The 19,284-nt window shown below is 43.4% G+C and overlaps 1 protein-coding gene across 1 annotated transcript in view; it reads right to left on the reverse strand.

Moving 5' to 3' along the window:
* LOC126336935 (pyrokinin-1 receptor-like) overlaps positions 1-17,888 on the reverse strand; it is an 896,681-nt gene extending 878,793 nt beyond the window's left edge. The window contains exons 1-2 of the mRNA XM_050001110.1: positions 17,441-17,888; positions 12,007-14,377 (exon numbers count right to left, since the gene is read on the reverse strand). Of these exons, the coding sequence (XP_049857067.1) occupies positions 12,007-12,543 (537 nt within the window). The 5' untranslated portion in view covers positions 12,544-14,377; positions 17,441-17,888. The remainder of the gene's footprint in view (positions 1-12,006; positions 14,378-17,440) is intronic.
* Positions 17,889-19,284: the final 1,396 nt, after the last annotated feature.

A 19,284-nucleotide genomic window follows, 5' to 3' on the forward strand; every position in this document is an offset into this window, starting at 1 on the left:
TCTCGCGTCACTGGAGGAGCGACAAATACTGATAGACGTAATTTCACGTCAAGGCCAGATGAAAACTGAAAGAAGAAAAATGAGAAAAGGAGAGAGCGTGGATGAGGAAAGAGAGGCGCAGAAAATGATAGAGAGAGAAAAATGAGAAGGAGGGGCGGGGGGAAGGATTGAGAACGAAGGAAATAGTGAATAATGAAGAATAATTCTTAACATTTACTAGAACATTAAGAATATTTTTAAACGGAGTCGTAGAAATGAGCTTCCCTTGACCTTCTATTTACACACACACACACACACACACATATATATATATATATATATATATATATATATATATATATATATATATATATATATGTATAATTGGGGGTCGCAAAAACAACTTTAGGGATAAGTTCCTTACACCATAACGAGAAAAGAAAGTCTAGTAAACGAATGCTCTCAAGCGCATACCTTACGGGGAGGTTTATGGTACTATCTTTGGCCCGAAAAAAGCATGTTCTTTGAGAATATTTTTCTCTGGATGTGTTATAAATATCAATGTAAAATTTTGTCCAAATGTTTATTGATATTTCCTCTACAAACTGGAATATTTTCGATCGGAAATATCGAAGAGCAAAGGTGGAACTGCCGTCGGAACGAAACAAAATTTCGTTGTAGACCTCCACGAGCGGTATGTCAGAGGTCAGCCGCCTCGTTTAAAAACAAAACTGAGTTGATGTTAGCGAAGTATGTAAGATTCTTTAGGAGTTGTACCTCGTTTAAGGTATTTGGGCCATAGGAAACAAAATGGCGGCCATTTGAAAAAAATAGGGGTTTTTTCATATATTTTTCAACATAGTATGCCAAGTAAAAATATTTATAGGTGAGGGATTTAAATAAAAGTGGCACAACTCTTAGACAATTTCGTTAGCTTCGTCGGAAACAAAGAATCATACCAATCGGTACATTAGATTTGAAGTTACCACACCGAGCGATAAAAAGAACTTCATTTAGAGAAAAACGCGTTTGAAGTTTTGACTACATATAAATGCAATGTTATGCAACGTATGTTCAATCTGCTATTCCCGGTCCATAAAACAGCCCATCCTCTTCCTCACAGAGGGGTTCAGCTCAATCTGGGCCATCCTTTGCTGCTCCAGAGCCGCTCGTACGGCCGGCGACAAGCGGTTTTCGGCCTCTTGAATCCAGTGGTCTTCCGAATGCTTGGCGAAGTGCGTCGAATAGAGTCCCAGGGTGACGACCATCGTTGTCATGGTCTTCAGAATTGCTGAATACCCTTCGGTGAAGGTTCTCCCTGGCAGGAACGTCGCAATCTCCACTGTCTTCGCACCGGAATGCAATTGCTTGGATGCTAATTTCCAGACACACGCGTTCAAACTTTCATTTTAATTTTGTGTGTTTCCTTCCAAGCACCGTTTCAATAGCACGTCTTCCGAAAAAAAAAAACTGGTGAAAAAGGCCAATTTCAGGCAGGTGCATTTTTTGGTCAACCGCGAATAACAAACATTTCCGTTCCGCATTCGGAAAAACCGTTTCAGGGGTGGATTCTAAACACTTTTATGGATCCAAAAGTGCAATTTAAAAAAAATCTATTTGTTGTACCAAAAGATAGTAAACCTCCCCTTAAGTAGATAAATGCAATTGTTCGTCTTCGATACTATGAGACACATCTCTTCAGCTGCAGGCACCTTTCTTTTCATATTTTGGGAGGAGGAAGTATGCAACAAAACAAAAAATAAGCCTACTTAACATAGGCTTCAAAATGCCTCTCTTAAAAGCTCTTGTTCCTAGAAGAGACGTCTTTCGTACTAGCGAAGATGAACCAGTGCTCATAGCTCTTAACGTATGCATTTTGGACCCATGTTTTCATACATTTTTTCTTGTTTTGATGAATACTTCCTCCTCCCAAAGTATGGAAATCAAAGACCTTGCAGTAGAAGACATCTGCTACATAGTATGGAAGATCAAAAGGTGCTCATATCTCTTCAGGTATGTGCGTTAGACTCCTTGTTGCTCTAGACGCCTTGTTTACTGGAATTTATTTCCTTGTTTTGGTGTAAAGAATCTGTCCCTAAAGTTTGTTGGTGTTGTGACACACTGTGTAACTCTTCTAACTGTCCTTATTAAAAAACTGACAAGACTTCGCATCATTTTCGTCTTCCTATCAAAACTGTTCCAAGTCCCCAAAAACTACGAACTATTTGAACAATTCAGGATGCGTTCAGAATAAAACTTAATCTCATGATTGTGGTAAAGCATCTTACACCTAGTTGTAGATAATTCTCGAATGCCAAGCAGATACTGCGTCGACGTGTGAACTGCAGGTCACGAGAACATCGGCATTTCTAACGTAGACTTCGATTCACGTATTCCGTTCCTGAGCCACTGTTCATCGACAATATAGACTCCTGCTAATAGTATAGGCAATTATTTCGAGCTTTCAGCGTGGAGTCTATCGGGTCTTTAATTGATCGCGTCCTGTGACCTTTCTCCTACCGAAATGCTTCAGTTATTTGTAATTAAAAACTGTATTTTACACAACAAAATGACTGTGGTAAATGACAGTTGTGTTACGGCTTTATTTCAACAAAATAGGGTCTTGGAAAAAAGATATAGTAACTCACGTTTTATCTATACTAATTGTATGGTGTGGAGATAACCATGAGGAAATCACAGTCTACTTCATAAAGTGTATGGTACAAGATACCTTTTGATTTAAGGAATATTACATGAACGAGGGAAAAATATACTCTTTTAAAAAGCTACTGAGATTTCAACTTCTGATCTTTTTAATATTCACGGAAGTGCTTTTATTGGTTGATATGTTCTATGCAATTCAGAGTAATGAATACAATCCTTACACAATACTGAATGTGTTTATTCGATACTTCCACAGTATTTGTTGCATAATGTAGATGTTGTACAATGCATAGCTTCTTCTAAAGCACAATGAATAGTTGCGTTGTCCTACCCATGCATCTCTACACACACTACTTGCTATCGATGATCTGCATGCCAGAGCATCGTGAATTGGGAGGGGAGAGAGCGGGGCGCACATCACGAGATAAGCTTACCTGAATAGGCAGCTCACGTTACCGCAAGTACAGTAGCTCACATACTAACAACCACTCATGATAAAACTACTGATTTACCACTACAGCTGCGTGTACAGCTTCAGAAGCTGTTGTTCGCTGTGTTTATCCCTGATTATAATTATTTAAATGGTTCAAATGGCTCTGAGCACTATGGGACTTAACATCTGAGCTCATCAGTCCCGAGAACTTACAATTTCTTAAACCTAACTAAACTAAGAACATCGCACACATCCATGCCCGAGGCAGGATTCGAACCTGAGACCGTAGCAGTCGCGGGGTTCCAGACTGAAGCACCTGGAACCGCTCGGCCACAATGGCCGGCTTATAATTATTTAAACGACTGAGATATCAAGGAAATGGTAGCTGGCGTTGGTGCCGTGGGAAGCGCCAAATAAAAGATTAGAGGGAAAGCGAAGTGGGAGAGGGAAGAAGACGAAAAAGAAGAGGAGAAGGAGGAAGACTGGAGCGCAGGGGATAGGAATGTACGAAAGGAAAGGATGAGACGAATGGGATTGGAGTTCCTTAAAGCAACAGGTAGCGTCTTTGATTAGTATTCAAAACAATCTCGGTCCCGGGTGCGAAACCCACCACCGCTTAAATTTTGATTAATTATCAGCATTGGCGGCCGAAGAATTGCGGCGTGAGAAGTCACCCTCATTTTGCCAAGTTCTTGTCGAAGAGGGCAGAGGAGCGAACAGACGTTCGGGCACTCTGTTGTACTTGGAGTGGGAAACTGACCCAAAGGGCGGAAGAAACAGTTATGATCAACGGCACGAGAGTTTAGAAGACAATGAAAACATCTGCTTTAAAGACGCATAACGTGTATCAACAGGACATGTGACCGGTAATTGAAAAAGTGTCATGATGATGTCTCAATTGGCAAAAGATTCCGGAATAGTTTCCCACTGGAACAGAAGAGAATCGAAGATGTGGTGCTACAGACGACTGTTGAAAATTAGGTGAACTGACAAGGTAAGGAATGAGGAGGTTCTGTGCATATTCGGAGAAGAAAGGAAGATGTGGAAAATACTGACAAGGAGAAGGGGCATGATGATAGGATCTGTTGCGACGTCAGGGAATGACTTCCTCGGTACTAGAGGGAGGTGTAGAGAGCAAAAACAGTAGAGGAAGACAGAAAATGGAATACATCCAGCGCCGGCCTGAGTGGCCGAGAGGTTCTAGGCGCTACAGTCCGGAACCGAGGAACCGCTACGGTCGCAGGTTCGAATCCTGCCTCGGGCATGGATGTGTGCGATGTCCTTAGATTAGTTAGGTTTAAGTAGTTCTAAGTTCTAGGAGACTGATGACCTCAGATGTTAAGCCCCATAGTGCTCAGAGCCATTTGAACCATTTGAATACATCCAGCAGATAATCGAGGACGTAGGTTGAAAGTGCTACTCTGAAATAAAGAAGTTGTCATAGCAGAGGAAACCATGCCTGAGTGACTCAAAATGACAAAAAAAGCAGAAGCCCTATAAGACCAACCTACATCTAGTATAGTGAAGCTTGTTTCATATTTTCAGCTACTAGGTGGAGTCATCTTTGTTATGCCAAGTGCGCCAAGGCAAGGAAAACAAAATGAGTATTATTGTGCATTTGTTGTTTTACGTAATGAAATGAAGCACCTACAGCCGACAATTTGGTGTTATTTTAATATATTTTGCAGTGACTCAATGCATCATCTCCATGCCTTAACTGACTCTGACGGGATGGAGTTTCTCTATTCATTTGGTTGTCGATGTTTGCAGACAGAACATCGCTTTTACAATATTCTAGCAAGCCAGTTCATGGTCTGATTGCTGATGGGATCGCATATACGATTGTAGTTCACCCCTTCAGTGTCAACAAAGGCCCAAGGAGGTGTATTGAGTCATCGAAACTGGTTGCAATATAGTAAAATAACATCAAAACGCGTACTTTGAGTGTTTCGTTTTGTTATGTAAGTTAACGTCCGAAGTCTCGCAGCCCATCAATCAGAAGGATGGACATAGAAACAAATTTTTATTTTGTTTGTTACGGTTTTACTTCGATCGGAGGTGAAACAATGAAAAGGAATTTCATTACTGTTCCAGGCAATGTGATATCGCACTGTTTGATGTTCCATGTTTGGAACTGAAACGTAGAAAAGGGAGTAAGAGAACAGTTTACCAGTTATTCATTGTATGGTGATGTTGATCTCCTTAATCAAATAAAGAGGGGAAGGGTCAGTAGCGGTAAGAATTAAACAATAAACTGGCAGGGACGGAGGCCTTGAAGCCAGCTAACCAAGTCATCGCATTGAGGGGAAACAACGAACCGATTTCTGAAGATGGCACCCACTTCGGCCAGTCGCGATCACTAGCATCTTCTTACAAAGCGACTAAAATCCGGAGCGTTGCTAGGTGTTTTGCCATCCTAGGCGGGAATAAAAACTGTACCCCTCATTTTTTACTACCATTGGTCTCCCCGATATCTTACTCCTGCATGCACCATCATCAACATCCAACGCCACAACAATGCAAATCTATTTTACTCTTATTCATTATACTGAGGATACCATACGTCCTGATTTTCTGCATGCACCATCATCAACATCCAACGCCACAACAATGCAAATCTATTTTACTCTTATTCATTATACTGAGGAGACCATACGTCCTCATTTTCTGGGTAGATTCATGCTTTGTCCTAATTACTTTAAAAAAAAAAGACAATAAATATTCTTAATTTCTTATTTTTTGTCCAAATTTTTTGAAATTTCTAAAAAAAAAGTTGAAGTTGAAGTAATATTATGAACATTCTAATACTCAACTGAATATCCCACTGCAACCAAATCTGGAATCTATTACAATTTTACTGTAATTGGAAGAAAGTGGACTAGCAAAGGCGCGGAATTATTATATGGCACGAATAAATTCTTATTGAATGCAGAAGTAACAGTTTACTCGAGGGAGACATACCGACGCATCGGACTAGCTCATCTGGATAATCGTGGTGTTATTTCGATTCTGTTTTAATTGAGATACTTTTAGAATGACGAATAAATCTCATCTTCTCCAGCATCCACTTTCGCCAAGTAGGTAAGGACTTATTAATTAACCCTTTCATACGCTTTTTAAAAGAGTTGTGTGTTTTAATATTTCCTCCTTTTTTCTTTTTTTTCTCCTCATTTGCGCAATTTTTCCGCTGCTTGATTTGAAATTAACTTTTTCCGCCTTGCACCGCCCATGAAACTTTGCCTCCTAGTCTTGCCTCCAGTCGTCGACAAACGAACCGAGCTGTGGAACGTCAACGTCGAGCGTGCCGAATTCAACGTGCTTGCGAACGCTCAGAAACGATCCCGCTTGTGCATACGGCACGTGTGTCTTAATGTGGTATGTGCGATCACAGCGCACTCCAGCGGCCTTTCACGGCTGCGTCTGATTCGCAAATCACACTGTCTACGAAATGGACGGACGTAAGATGTGTACGTTAGATCTGTCAAAACACACATTTACTCCGCTGTTGACACGTTAGTCACGTGGTCCTTATCGGTTTTATCGGTAATACTCATTACTAAAAACTAATATCCATGGAAATGTTGCAAGGTTAAAAGGAAAATATCATGTCTAGTCAATAAGGACACCGGCTTAAAAAATTTCCGTTTTAAATACTGCGGATAAATTTACAATAGTTCTCCACGTAAGATATAAACTATTTCCTCCTTCTGGTTTTTGGGTAAAATCCTAAGGTCATTCTTACTCGATCACCGTTCTTATTCAGCAGTGGAACAGGATTTCAGAAGAAGGCCTTCTGACCGAAAGCTTATGTTCAAAATCGCTCTGAGCACTATGCGACTTAACTTCTGAGGTCATCAATCGCCTAGAACTTAGAACTAATTAAACGTAACTAACCTAAGGACATCACACACATCCATGCCCGAGGCAGGATTCGAACCTGCGACCGTAGCGGTCGCTCGGCTCCAGACTGTAGTACCCAGAACCGCACGGCCACTCCGGCCGGCAAAGCTTATGTGTTTAATAGTCTTTTTGTTGCGCCTCTCACCGACTCAGAGTCTCTGCCACATGGTAAATTGCAATATAATCTTCTCTTAATACTATCATTCTTCCATCGTGGATTTTCCATTATTTTAAAATTTAAAGCAAGAAATTTCAAAAGTCATACTGCAAGCAGTGCAAGCCGGTTTGTAGATATCGCCAATCGAATAAACTCACTCCTCAGAAAAAGCGCACTTATTTATAGAATATACGTTTACTAAACAAAGAAGAAAGAATCAGAGTGAGTCAGAAAATGCGAAGGATGGAAAAAGAAATTGATGCAGTGAGACGCAATTAGCAAAAGATCAGCCCATTCCTCGCAATGCTACGCATATACACCCATTGTGTGACGCCGACCACGACTGATACGCCACCAGGCCTTGCATCCTACCGTCTTCTGAAAGCTTTAATCGTAGATCTGTTATTAACTGCGAGCTTTAATCGTAGATACGTTATTAACTAACATTTAATTACAACAAATTGTACCAAGAACATTCCATGTCTTATGGAACTTCAGTGTGCCATCCCCCTGTAACGTCGTACTTTCATAAAACGCAAGTTAGAATAATCCTTTAACCCCGAATATGACGGATCCCCTCATTTTATTACAACAATCCATATAATTAACGACGGATTTTCGAGAGATTCTCAATTTTCTGATCCTTAGGAAATTCATATATACACGTGGGCTTCAACTGAAAGTTTATTTGGAAGGAAGTAGGTTACAGTACGCTTCTTCGCCCACTGCTTGAATACTGCTCAGCAGTGTGGGATCCGTACTACATAGGGTTGATAGAACAGACAGAGTAGATCCAACGGAGAGCAGTGCGCTTCGTTACAGGATCATTTAGTAATCGCGAAAGCGTTACGGAGATGATAGATAAACTTCAGTGGAAGACTCTGCAGGAGAGTCGCTCAGTAGCTCGGTACGGGCTTTCGTTGAAGTTTCGACAACATACCTTCACCGAGGAGTCTAGCAGTATATTGCTCCCTCCAATGTATACCTCGCGAAGAAACCATGAGGATAAAATCAGAGAGATTAGAGCCCACACAGAAGCATACCGACAATCCTTCTTTTCACGAACAATACCAGACTGGAATAGAAGGGAGAACCGATGGAGGTACTCAAGGTACCCTCCGCCACACACCGTCAGGTAGCTTGCTGAGTATGGATGAAGATGTAGATGTACCGCGACTGTGTACTGAAGAGAGATGGCGTACGACGCGCACGAGAAAGACAAGTCGTTGTGGGTACGCCACGAAAGTAGGCCTGAGCTGGCTCGCTCGGTCAGCTCAGCAGACAAACTGCGTTTCTACACCTGTTAACTCCGAATAGGTGTTTACGCACGAACAACAATTGCATCTTCTACTGGATTCTGCTATTATTGTTTATTAATGCTACAACGATCGTAAGTCCGTAAGTGAATACGTCGTATCTATTCTTTCGGACATGTCAGAAAGAACAGACACTATTCAGAGTCAGCTGCTGTGAAACGTTATATGCAAGTTGAAGTGGATCACTGTTGTCACCTGGAACAGAATATGAAACGGAACCAGCGGCCACCAGTGAAAATCTCTACCGCACCGGGATTTGAAGTCTCCTGCTTACTACGTAGGTGCGTTAACCACTGCACCGTCCGGAACACAGCGTGATCGCGACTGCAGATTCCCACAGGAAATCGGACGTATTTGTGCATCCAAGGTGACTCCATTGCCCAGCTAGGCGTATCAGTTATATGAACACGTGGTGCCTGTTCTTCCGGACATTTTCTTCCTCAGTACGGATGCACAAATATGTCCGATTTGCTGTGGGAATCTCAGAGCAGCGTACGTGGAGTTAAAGAACAGGGACCTCGGACAGGTGGCGGTCGGTTGGATGTGGGTCGGCCGTGAGGCGTGCTGTGGTAGTCCGCGCAATTGCGATAACGCTGCGTAGTAAGCAGGCAATCGCGAGTTCGAATCACAGCGTGGTAAATATTTTCGCTCGTCGCCGCCTATTCCGCATAACGTCCCGCTGCAGCTGATTGCAGAGATCCTCCATCAACTTACATGTAATCTGTTATGACTGTATTGGGTGCAATGAAATTAAAAACACTGGAAGTATGAATTAAAGGTCGTCTTCGGTGAGAAAGTTTCGTGTTTTATTAAATTCACTGTGCATTTCGGACTCTATGGGTCCTTTATAAGGTGTACTTTGTATAAATACATGCCTTACTTTTTTCTCTTGAATGAAGTGAAATATATATTCCTCTAATGAAAACGTTTGATGTTAGGTTATTAACTTCGTAAGTCTTACGAAATTAATAACCCGGCATCAAACGTTTTCATGACGAGCAGTCTCACGAAATTCATAACCTGACGTCAAACGTTTCCGTGACACGAATATGCATTTCACTTCAATCAAGAGAAAAAAATGAAGCACGTATTAAGACAAATTACACCTGATGATAGAGCCACAGGATCCGAAATGTGTCATGAGTTTAGTAAAACACGAGAAGTTCTGACTGAAGGCAATTTTTAATTCATACTTCTAGTATACTGAAGCTACGAAATATGGAAAAAATTAAAATAACATTAAACTCATGCTAAAATGATATCAGTTAAACGAGGCACTACGTCTTGTATGTGATGAGGAATGTTAACCAGACGAGACTGAGTGCTATAAACGAGCTGTTATATCTTTATGCCGTTCAATGGTTCAAACGGCTCTGAGCACTATGGGACTTAACATCTGAGGTCATCAGTCCAATAGAACTTAGAACTACTTAAACCTTACTAACCTAAGGACATCACACACAAGGCAAGATTCGAACCTGCGACCGTAGCGATCGCGAGGTTCCAGACTGAAGAGCATAGAACCGCTCTGCTACCCCGGACGGTCTTTTATGTGGAACACAGGTCTTAAATTACAGTAGACCGCACATTTTTGTAGATTCCAGTAGAACATGCACTTCCCGATAGTATGCAAACACCCAGTTACGAGTTAACTTGTTTAGGCCGTCTGCTAAGCTGTGCGAGCGAGCGAACTACCTCAGGCCTAACCCCGTGACAAACGCGCCGCAGCCTGTCTTTCTCGTGGGCTTCGGATGGCGTGCATGCGACGTAAGTGGCGTTGTTCATCTCATTGGTCAACGTTCAAACGCGCGTTCGGAGTATCTGCCATGCTATACAGGGTGTTACATAAAGGTACGGCCAAACTTTCAGGAAACATTCCTCACACACAAATAAAGAAAATATGTTATCTGGGCATGTGTCCGGAAACGCTTAATTTCCATGTTAGAGCTCATTTTAGTTTCGTCAGTAAGTACTGTACTTCCTCGATTCACCGCCTGTTGGCCCAATTGAAGGAAGGTAATGTTGACTTCGATGCTTGTGATGACATGCGACTCATTGTTCTACAGTAATGGCATCATGCACATCAGTACGTAGCATCAACAGGTTAGTGTTCATCACGAACGTGGTTTCTCAGTCAGTGCAATGTTTACATATGCGGAGTTGGCAGATGACGATTTGATGTTTGGATTAGCACGGGGCAATAGCCGTGGCGCGGTACGTTTATATCGAGACAGATTTCCAGAACGAAGGTGTCCCGACAGGAATCCGTTCGAAGCAATTGATCGGCGTCTTAGGGAGCACGGAACATTCCAGCCTATGACTCGCGACTGGGGAAGACCTAGAAGGACGAGGACACCTGCAATGGACGATGCAATTCTTCGTGCAGTTGACGATAACCCTAATGTCAGCGTCAGAGAAGTTGCTGCTGTACAAGGTAACATTGACCACGTCACTGTATGGAGAGTGCTACGGGAGAACCAGTTGTTTTCGTACCATGTACAGCGTGTGCAGGCACTATCAGCAACTGATTGGCCTCAACGGGTACACTTCTGCTAATGGTTCATCGAACAATGTGTCAATCCTCGTTTCAGTGCAAATGTTCTCTTTACGGGCGATGCTTCATTCCAACGTGATCAAATTGTAAATTTTCACTATGAACATATGTGGGCTGACGAGAATCCGCACCAAATTGTGCAATCATGTCATCAACACAGATTTTCTGCGAACGTTTGGGCAGGTATTGTTGGTGATGTCTTGATGAGCCCCGTGTTCTTCCACCTACGCTCAATGGAGCACATTATCATGATTTCATACGGGATACTCTACCTGTGCTTCTAGAACATGTGCCATTACAAGTATGACACAACATGTGGTTCGCGCACGATGGAGCTCCTGCACATTTCAGTCGAAGTGTTCGTACGCTTCTCAACAACAGATTCGGTGACCGATGGATTGGTAGAGGCGGACCAATTCCATGGTCGCGACCTCAACCCTCTTGACTTTCATTTATGGGTACATTTGAAAGCTCTTGTCTACGCAACCCCGGTACCAAATGTAGAGACTCTTCGTGCTCGTATTGTGGACGGCTGTGACACAATACGCCATTCTCCAGGGCTGCATCAGCGCATCAGGGATTCCATGCGACGGAGGGTGGATGCATGTATCCTCGCTAACGGAGGACAATTTGAACATTTCCTGTAACAAAGTGTTTGAAGTCACGCCTGGTACCTTCTGTTGCTGTGTGTTTCCATTCCATGATTAATATGATTTGAAGAGAAGTACTAAAATGAGCTCTAACATGGAAAGTAAGCGTTTGCGGACACATGTCCACGTCACATATTTTCTATCTTTGTGTGTGAAGGATGTTTCCTGGAAGTTTTGCCGCACCTTTTTGTAACACCCTGTATATTGCTCTGTGCATTCGGAAACGTGCTTTTCCAACGCTATGGCCTATGACGTCAGAAACTCGGCACGCTCAACGTTCGAATGCGGCTTGATGGGAGTGACGAACCTGACCGAAACAATTAGCCAGATGTAGATAGAAGAAGAGGAGTTACCTGCGGCACGGCGAGGCAGAGAGCGACGCACCAGACGGCGATGACGAGCTTGACGGCCCTGGACAGCTGGGAGAGGCCGCGCGCCTGGAACGGGTGGCAGATGGCCACGTAGCGCTCGACGGTGAACGCGGTGATGGTGAGCACGGACGCGTTGGCCGACGTCTCGGCCGCGAAGCCCTGCAGCACGCACACGGCCTGGCCGAGCGCGTACGGCTGCACCCACATGTTGTACAGCTCGTGCGGCAGCCCGGACACGAGCAGCAGCAGGTCGCTGACGGCCAGGCTGAACAGGTAGTAGTTGGTGGCCGTGTGCAGGTGGCGGCTGCGCGCGATCACGGCGCACGTGCTCACGTTGCCCACCAGCCCCGCCGCCAGGATGGCCACGTACAGCGCCGTCATCGCCGCAGACACCAGCAGCGGGTCGCCGCCGTCGGCGGCCGTCGGGGGCGCCGTGCCGTTCGCCGCCGACAGGTCGCCGCTCGTCGCCGCCGCCAGCGCCAGCGGGGTGCTCGTCTCGGCCGTGTCCGAGGAATCCATGTTTCAAAGTGGCCGAGTCTTCCGAGCTCCGAGGCAACTACAGTGAACGTTCAGTCCCCAGAAGACTCGCTCCGACCACTCTCTAACTCAGTCAACAGTTCCTCTTCTCCGTAAAGGCCACTGCTACAGCAAACACAGGTGTTTCGATTACTTCGTGTTCGTTTAACTGTTCACGTCGTAAGACTGTTCTGCGAGAGTTAGCGGAGATTACGCTCTGTAACCTGCCTCTTTCCAGAGTTCTCTTCAGTAATAGAGCACTCAAAAAGAATCACACTAACCTTCGGAAGGTTAACAGTAGTGTACACCCTTGCGTCAAAAGAAAAGAAGAGAGAAAAGAAGAAGAATTATTCCGCTTTGGATGAAAGTTGATGCCACTAACTCTAGTTACAAACACTTGTATAATCTTTATTCAGATCACTTTCTTTCACTTCTCTCTTTACACCACTTGTTTCTTATATAGGACTCACATAATAAAAAACGTACGAATGAATATCTCGGCACGTCAGTATCGTTTCCATGCCATTACGACAGCGGAATGCGTTATCGAAGACCGAATTATCCCGACGCACTTGTCCTATAGCTTTAGAAGAAGATAGCTCGAATTCACGTCAAGCTAACACCGCGCCAGTCTTATGTACCACACTGCATTCCTTTTTCAAGGCTTCTCAGAACGCACAAAATACCATTTGTCTTCCAGTGGACACACATCTCACTTCGTCGTCAAATGTCAATCGTCTAGCAAAATACGTGGAGATTGTAATTCGTCTTCGGTTATTTCGATGAAATTAGAAGCACAATGGTCTTACGTATTTTTACATTGATTGCCGAGTTCGTCTCCCCACTCTTGACGAAGAAATCTTTATCGCGAAACTTTCACACATACGTTAAATGTAGTCTCTAGAACATTAAATAAATAACTTTTTTTTCAGTATTTCACTATACAAAAGACCTGAGGGTTTCACACGTACCACATAAAATTTAGATCACTGATTCTGTCAAAAATCAAACGTTGTCCTGCAGTACCACGGTTGAGTTCAGAACGCCAATCCCGTATTGTAGAGAAGATGTTTAGAAACTGCAAGGTTGCGAATGGTGTCTAGCTTGAATATTAAGCCTTCTCGGTGCAATGAGAAACACAAAGGACTCTTGTATTACTCTCTGAAAACAATCTCCAGCAAATTCACATGCTGCAGCTACATCGAAAGCTTATTTCAGCGATTGGAGTGCATCGTTAACGAGACTTATTATGCAGTACAGATTTATTTTCACATCCATACTTTCATTTATTTAAAAATTACTCTAGTCTTAGCATTTATTGTCGACATTATTCGTCATTTGGCACTGGTTGCAAGTCATTTGGCGTTATCTCTCCACTAAGAGGCTTTTTGCACACTAAACGCAGCGGGGGCGGTATTTTTGGCACCAAGCCAAAATAACAACCATCAAAACAAAGCTCTCCGACGGAGCAGATATGACGTCCTGTGAGATGAACCTTGGCGAGTCCTCTAGAGACTGTGGAGACTGTGATGGATAGCTGAGTGCCACTCAAAATATCCAGACGTCTAACTCTGGGCTGCCACTTCGCTAGGCTATTCACAGGGATACGATCACCACAGTAAAGCCAAATTCGAAATCACGTACGATCACTCTCGTCTGCCACAGCTTACGTTCTTTAGACGTAGTTCTCCTATGTCAGTATCTCTGAGAACAGTTCTGTTCCGACATTTCACACACGGATACACCACACACGAGTGTGTGGAAGGTGATTGTGAAGTCGAAGTTCCGCCTCCTCCGACGTAAGTACTCTGGCATGGCATTCGATTTCCTCAGCGCTCTGTGCAAACAAGAGACAAAAAATAAAGTTAGTTTTCGTGCTTCCTGACTATAAAAATCGAGCTACTGCGTTTCTTTTACGTGCAGAAAAACTTTGTTAGCAATAAAAATAAGTTTCGTGTTTCTTTAAGGTTAGTGATGCAACTGGTGTGACCGATAGCTCTTTCCAGTTGTAGCTACAGCCGTGGGAAACGCCGCAAGTATAACGGATAGCATGGTCTGTGTCTTCTAACAAGTGACATTTAAACAGATCGTTAATTTGTTAATCGGCGACAGAGCTAGAATACAGTGGCCATGGGAGACGTCATTCAGTCGAGGAAACTGAAGTCATTTCCGCTGAAATTGCGTCCACAAGTCTGTTAATCTGACACTGCGAATGATATACTGGGTCTTGCGTGCATTAATCTCTGGCACCGCTCCAGCATGGCCCCTTCAACATGGAACTAAACACGAGGTTCAACAAAGCAAACGGTGTTTTTGCTTCCGCTAACAGAGGCAGTTGTGATGCTACAGGTGTGTGTTACGTTGCTGAAATGACAGGAAACTGTACTAAGGATTTACAAGATTAGCATATCTTAGGTCAGTCGGCAGAAGTAGTCAAGATATCGAAGTGTACGTTGCGAACTGGTTCCGGAATAGACATGGGCAATAACAGAGTGCAGTGACCAGCTAGGAATCCAATGCCGAGTTATCTGTGGCGCTAATGCTATGCTCGCGAAATATTTATGTTGTCACCCGTCTGGCTTGGTGAGAGGGGGCAAAAGTGTGTCACCTTCAAAGATTTCGCAAGTCTAGACGCCACTGAGTCGAAAGTATTTCGGACTGGTTTTCATAAAATGAAAGTTACTCATGTTTAGTTGTGAGTAACGTTCTTGATCACAGCCTTTTGTAACTTTAAATCGTCAGAGGCAATCACTCTATTTGATAAAGAGTCTAGGAATGATATTCCTCGATCGTCATAAAAAATTTTCAATCGCTTATCACCATAATAGTGCACAGTCCATTCGGAAACACATTTGTATCAAGATTGCATTGCTCCGAGCTTGTCAGAAGAGGGCGTATGTGGCAACAATATTTTCCAGTTTCAGTGAAATACGTACAGCAATAGACTCAGAACTTCAAACTCGTCCTTTTCAAACACGTTGTTGGTATTTTCACAGCCATTAACACACGCAACAGATCCCGTTCACGAACAGGAAAGTGGATTGCTTTCAATAATTTTCAAGTTGTTCCGGATATCGTTTTTGCGTCTGTGATTTTGGAATGCAAGTTATGTAACATTAAGCGTTTAAAGTGATAAGATATTGTTTAAAGAGAAATGTCTGTTTGGACATAGGGACCTCAAACAAATTTTTATGAATCGACAGTAATGGACGGTATTATTTTATTCATTTGGAACTCAGAACACCCACTGCAGGCTAACGGAAGAGAAAGAAAGGAAGACTAAACAGGGAATACGAAGTTTTATGAAAATTCAGGGAAGATTTTCATTTCTAATCGACAACTAGTCAGAGAGCCTTGTTGAATTCATGGAACTTGGGGAGGGAATTTGCTTCTCTCTTTCCTTATTTCTTTCTTTCCTTCGTTCTTAGCGTAAAGTTACGCTACTACAGGAAATTTGAATTTGAATCGCCCGATCGCCAATTGCTGCAGAGGAATTTGAAAATTGCTCCTCTCGATTTGGAGTCCTGTGAACTAACTACTGCGCAATCACGCTCGATTATAAACTTTTAAATAGATTTAAAAGTCTGCCAAATATTATGGAAAAAGTAAATACTGTTTACTGAGTCGAATGAAGAGTGCAAGTAGGTGCAAAGCTTTCTCACTGTCAGAGAGTTAGATTCCACAGACCCACCGGAAAGAGAGAGAGAGAGAGAGAGAGAGAGACATCCACTAACTTGGCTTGCAGCCTTAGAAGAGAGACCTGGCAGCTGACGTCTGTGTGCCGACTGCTGGTTCGATTGATGGATCCTCTGCACCGTGCATCAAAGCAGCTTTCAAGCAATCACGCAGTGCTGTGATCTAGTCCTTGTCATCTCCGACTGCCCCCTTGAAGCAATTATAACTTCCATTATCGATTCTCTTGTGCTGCGCATATAATTGCAGTCGTAAGACAAGATCCTGAAAACAACTTAAATAAGAAGTCACCCACTATCCTAATTGTTTACGATATCCTTATCAGGTGTATAAGGCATAACCCTTTCAGGGAAACTTTTGATGAAACAAAGCGCTATTCGATTAGTAGGGAAAACACTGATTGGGGATCTACACCAGAAAACTGACGAAACGCGAAGTAGCTCGATAATTAATTGAAATTTAAATTTATTTCCAATGAAAATTTTGACAGTTGAAGACATAAAAATTGTTTGGTGAATATATAGAAAGAAATATTTATGCAATATTTGTCGTCAGTAAATTATTACTTGCTGAGTAGGCATGTGCTCAGTCCACTAAACGACTTATGAGAGTATTATTATTATTGTTGTTCATACTGTTCTCGGAGATTTAAAACCTAAACTTATTTCCATACCAGTTCTGTACTCTAAAAATTAAAGAAACAGTTGTTGAATGGGATTATGACTATTTTTCATGCCTAAAAATTAATCCAGTACGTTATTAGTAGTAACAACATTATCTATCGACTTGTAAGACACTTTAAGTGAGCGTGTATTAAGATGTGTGTCGATTATGAATGCAGTGAGAAAGCCCAAAATTTTGGGAAGGTTGGCTTATTATATTTAATCAGTAAGAGAATTAGTCCAGACCGAACAGAATCAACACATGAAGTCAAGTAGCGAATTGTAACTCATTCTGAAGGAGACATGCAATATCTCCCTTATCTGGGAAGCAAATGTCTAAAATTTTCGGACAGTGTCATTAGTATGACACAGATGCGAAAATAAAGAGTTTTTGGAAGGAGGCCAACACATTGCATACACGCAGTATTTAAAGTAAATGATGCTGTAATTGAATGCACCTTTGGAAAACAGTGTGGTTTAGAGCGACCTTGTCTGACCGAAAAAGTAGCGACTCGCTGTTAATTTAAGGCTGTCCCTAGGCGCACCTTTTAGAGAGACTCCAAAATTTACGAGTGCAAGCGCGAGGCAGTTGACAGGGCCTCGTTTCCTTTAAAGGACGTCTGCTGACGAGCTCACTTTCATCCGCTTCAACACTCCAGCACCTTCGTATTACTCAGCAGCGGCTTCGACACACCACTACATCGCCACTGCACCCGACACGTAGCTTTCTTCACTTGATTGTGGTGCTTGTTAGTATCGTTGAGAGGAAAGTGATTTGCAGTCCACGACATTAGACGACGACACAACTGTTGCGTGCTGCAGTGTAGTATAAACAACGGGCGACCGACTACACGCAGCCGGACCCTCGCTACCGCGACCGCGCACGCGATCACTCGCGCCTACGGAGCCTCGCCGGCGACTGGGCGAAGCGAACGAACCCTCCGCCGCCCGTGTAGGAGCGCGACCGCGTGTGAGCGCGCCTGGCTCCGCACTGGCTTGGGTCGCTCCGCGCCGGCGGCGCGACGCCCCCTCCACAGCGTGGACGTCACATCGGAGACGTGCCGTGATTGGCTACTCACCACGTGGCGTCATGCGGTGCCCACTTGACGGAATGCTCCTTCGTCCATTGGCAGGCCTTTTGGGCAGGCAAATGCGGCCCAGCCTAGCAGTAAGTATCGGATGTGATTGTAAAGTACAGTAGAGCGTCGATTATCCGAAGTAATGGGGGGGTGGGACATGGGTGTTCGGAAAACTGATTTGTTCGAATAATCGAACTGTACATGTTTATTTGCCAAAAAGAAGTACTGTACACTAAATTTATTCATAAAAACAGGCATCTCTTTTAGTATTACAAAGTAACATACAAAGGCAACTTCAGTAGGAATATACAGGGTGAGTCACCTAACGTTACCGCTGGATATATTTCGTAAACCACATCAAATACTGACGAAACGATTCCACAGACCGAACGTGAGGAGAGGGGCTAGTGTAATTGTTTAATACAAACCATACAAAAATGCACGGAAGTATGTTTTTTAACACAAACCTACGTTTTTTTTAAATGGAACCACGTTAGTTTTGTTAGCACGTCTGAACATATAAACAAATACGAAATCAGTGCCGTTTGTTGCATTGTAAAATGTTAATTACATCCGGAGATATTGTAACCTAAAGTTGACGCTTGAGTACCACTCCTCCGCTGTTCGATCGTGTGTATCGGAGAGCACCGAATTACGTAGGGATCCAAAGGGAACGGTTATGGACCTTAGGTACAGAAGAGACTGGAACAGCACATTACATCCACATGCTAACACCTTTTTATTGGTCTTTTTCACTGACGCACATGTACATACCATGAGGGGTGAGGCACACGTACACACGTGGTTTCCGTTTTCAATTACGGAGTGGAATAGAGAGTGTCCCGACATGTCAGGCCAATAGATGTTCAATGTGGTGGCCATCATTTGCTGCACACAATTGCAATCTCTGGCGTAATGCATGTCGTACACGCCGCAGTACATCTGGTGTAATGTCGCCGCAGGCTGCCACAGTACGTTGTTTCATATCCTCTGGGGTTGTAGGCACATCACGGTACACATTCTCCTTTACGTACCCCACAGAAAGAAGTCCACAGGTGTAAGATCAGGAGAACGGGCTGGCCAATTTATTCGTCCTCCATGTCCGATGAAACGCCCGTCGAACATCCTGTCAAGGGTCAGCCTAATGTTAATTGCGGAATGTGCAGGTGCACCATCATGCTGATACCACATACATCGACGCGTTTCCAGTAGGACATTTTCGAGCAACGTTGGCAGATCATTCTGTAGAAACGCGATGTATGTTGCAGTGCTCTCCGATACACACGGTCGAACAGCGGAGGAGTGGTACT

This window comes from Schistocerca gregaria, chromosome 2 (assembly GCF_023897955.1).
Source record: "Schistocerca gregaria isolate iqSchGreg1 chromosome 2, iqSchGreg1.2, whole genome shotgun sequence".
Classification (NCBI taxonomy): Eukaryota; Metazoa; Arthropoda; class Insecta; order Orthoptera; family Acrididae; genus Schistocerca; species Schistocerca gregaria.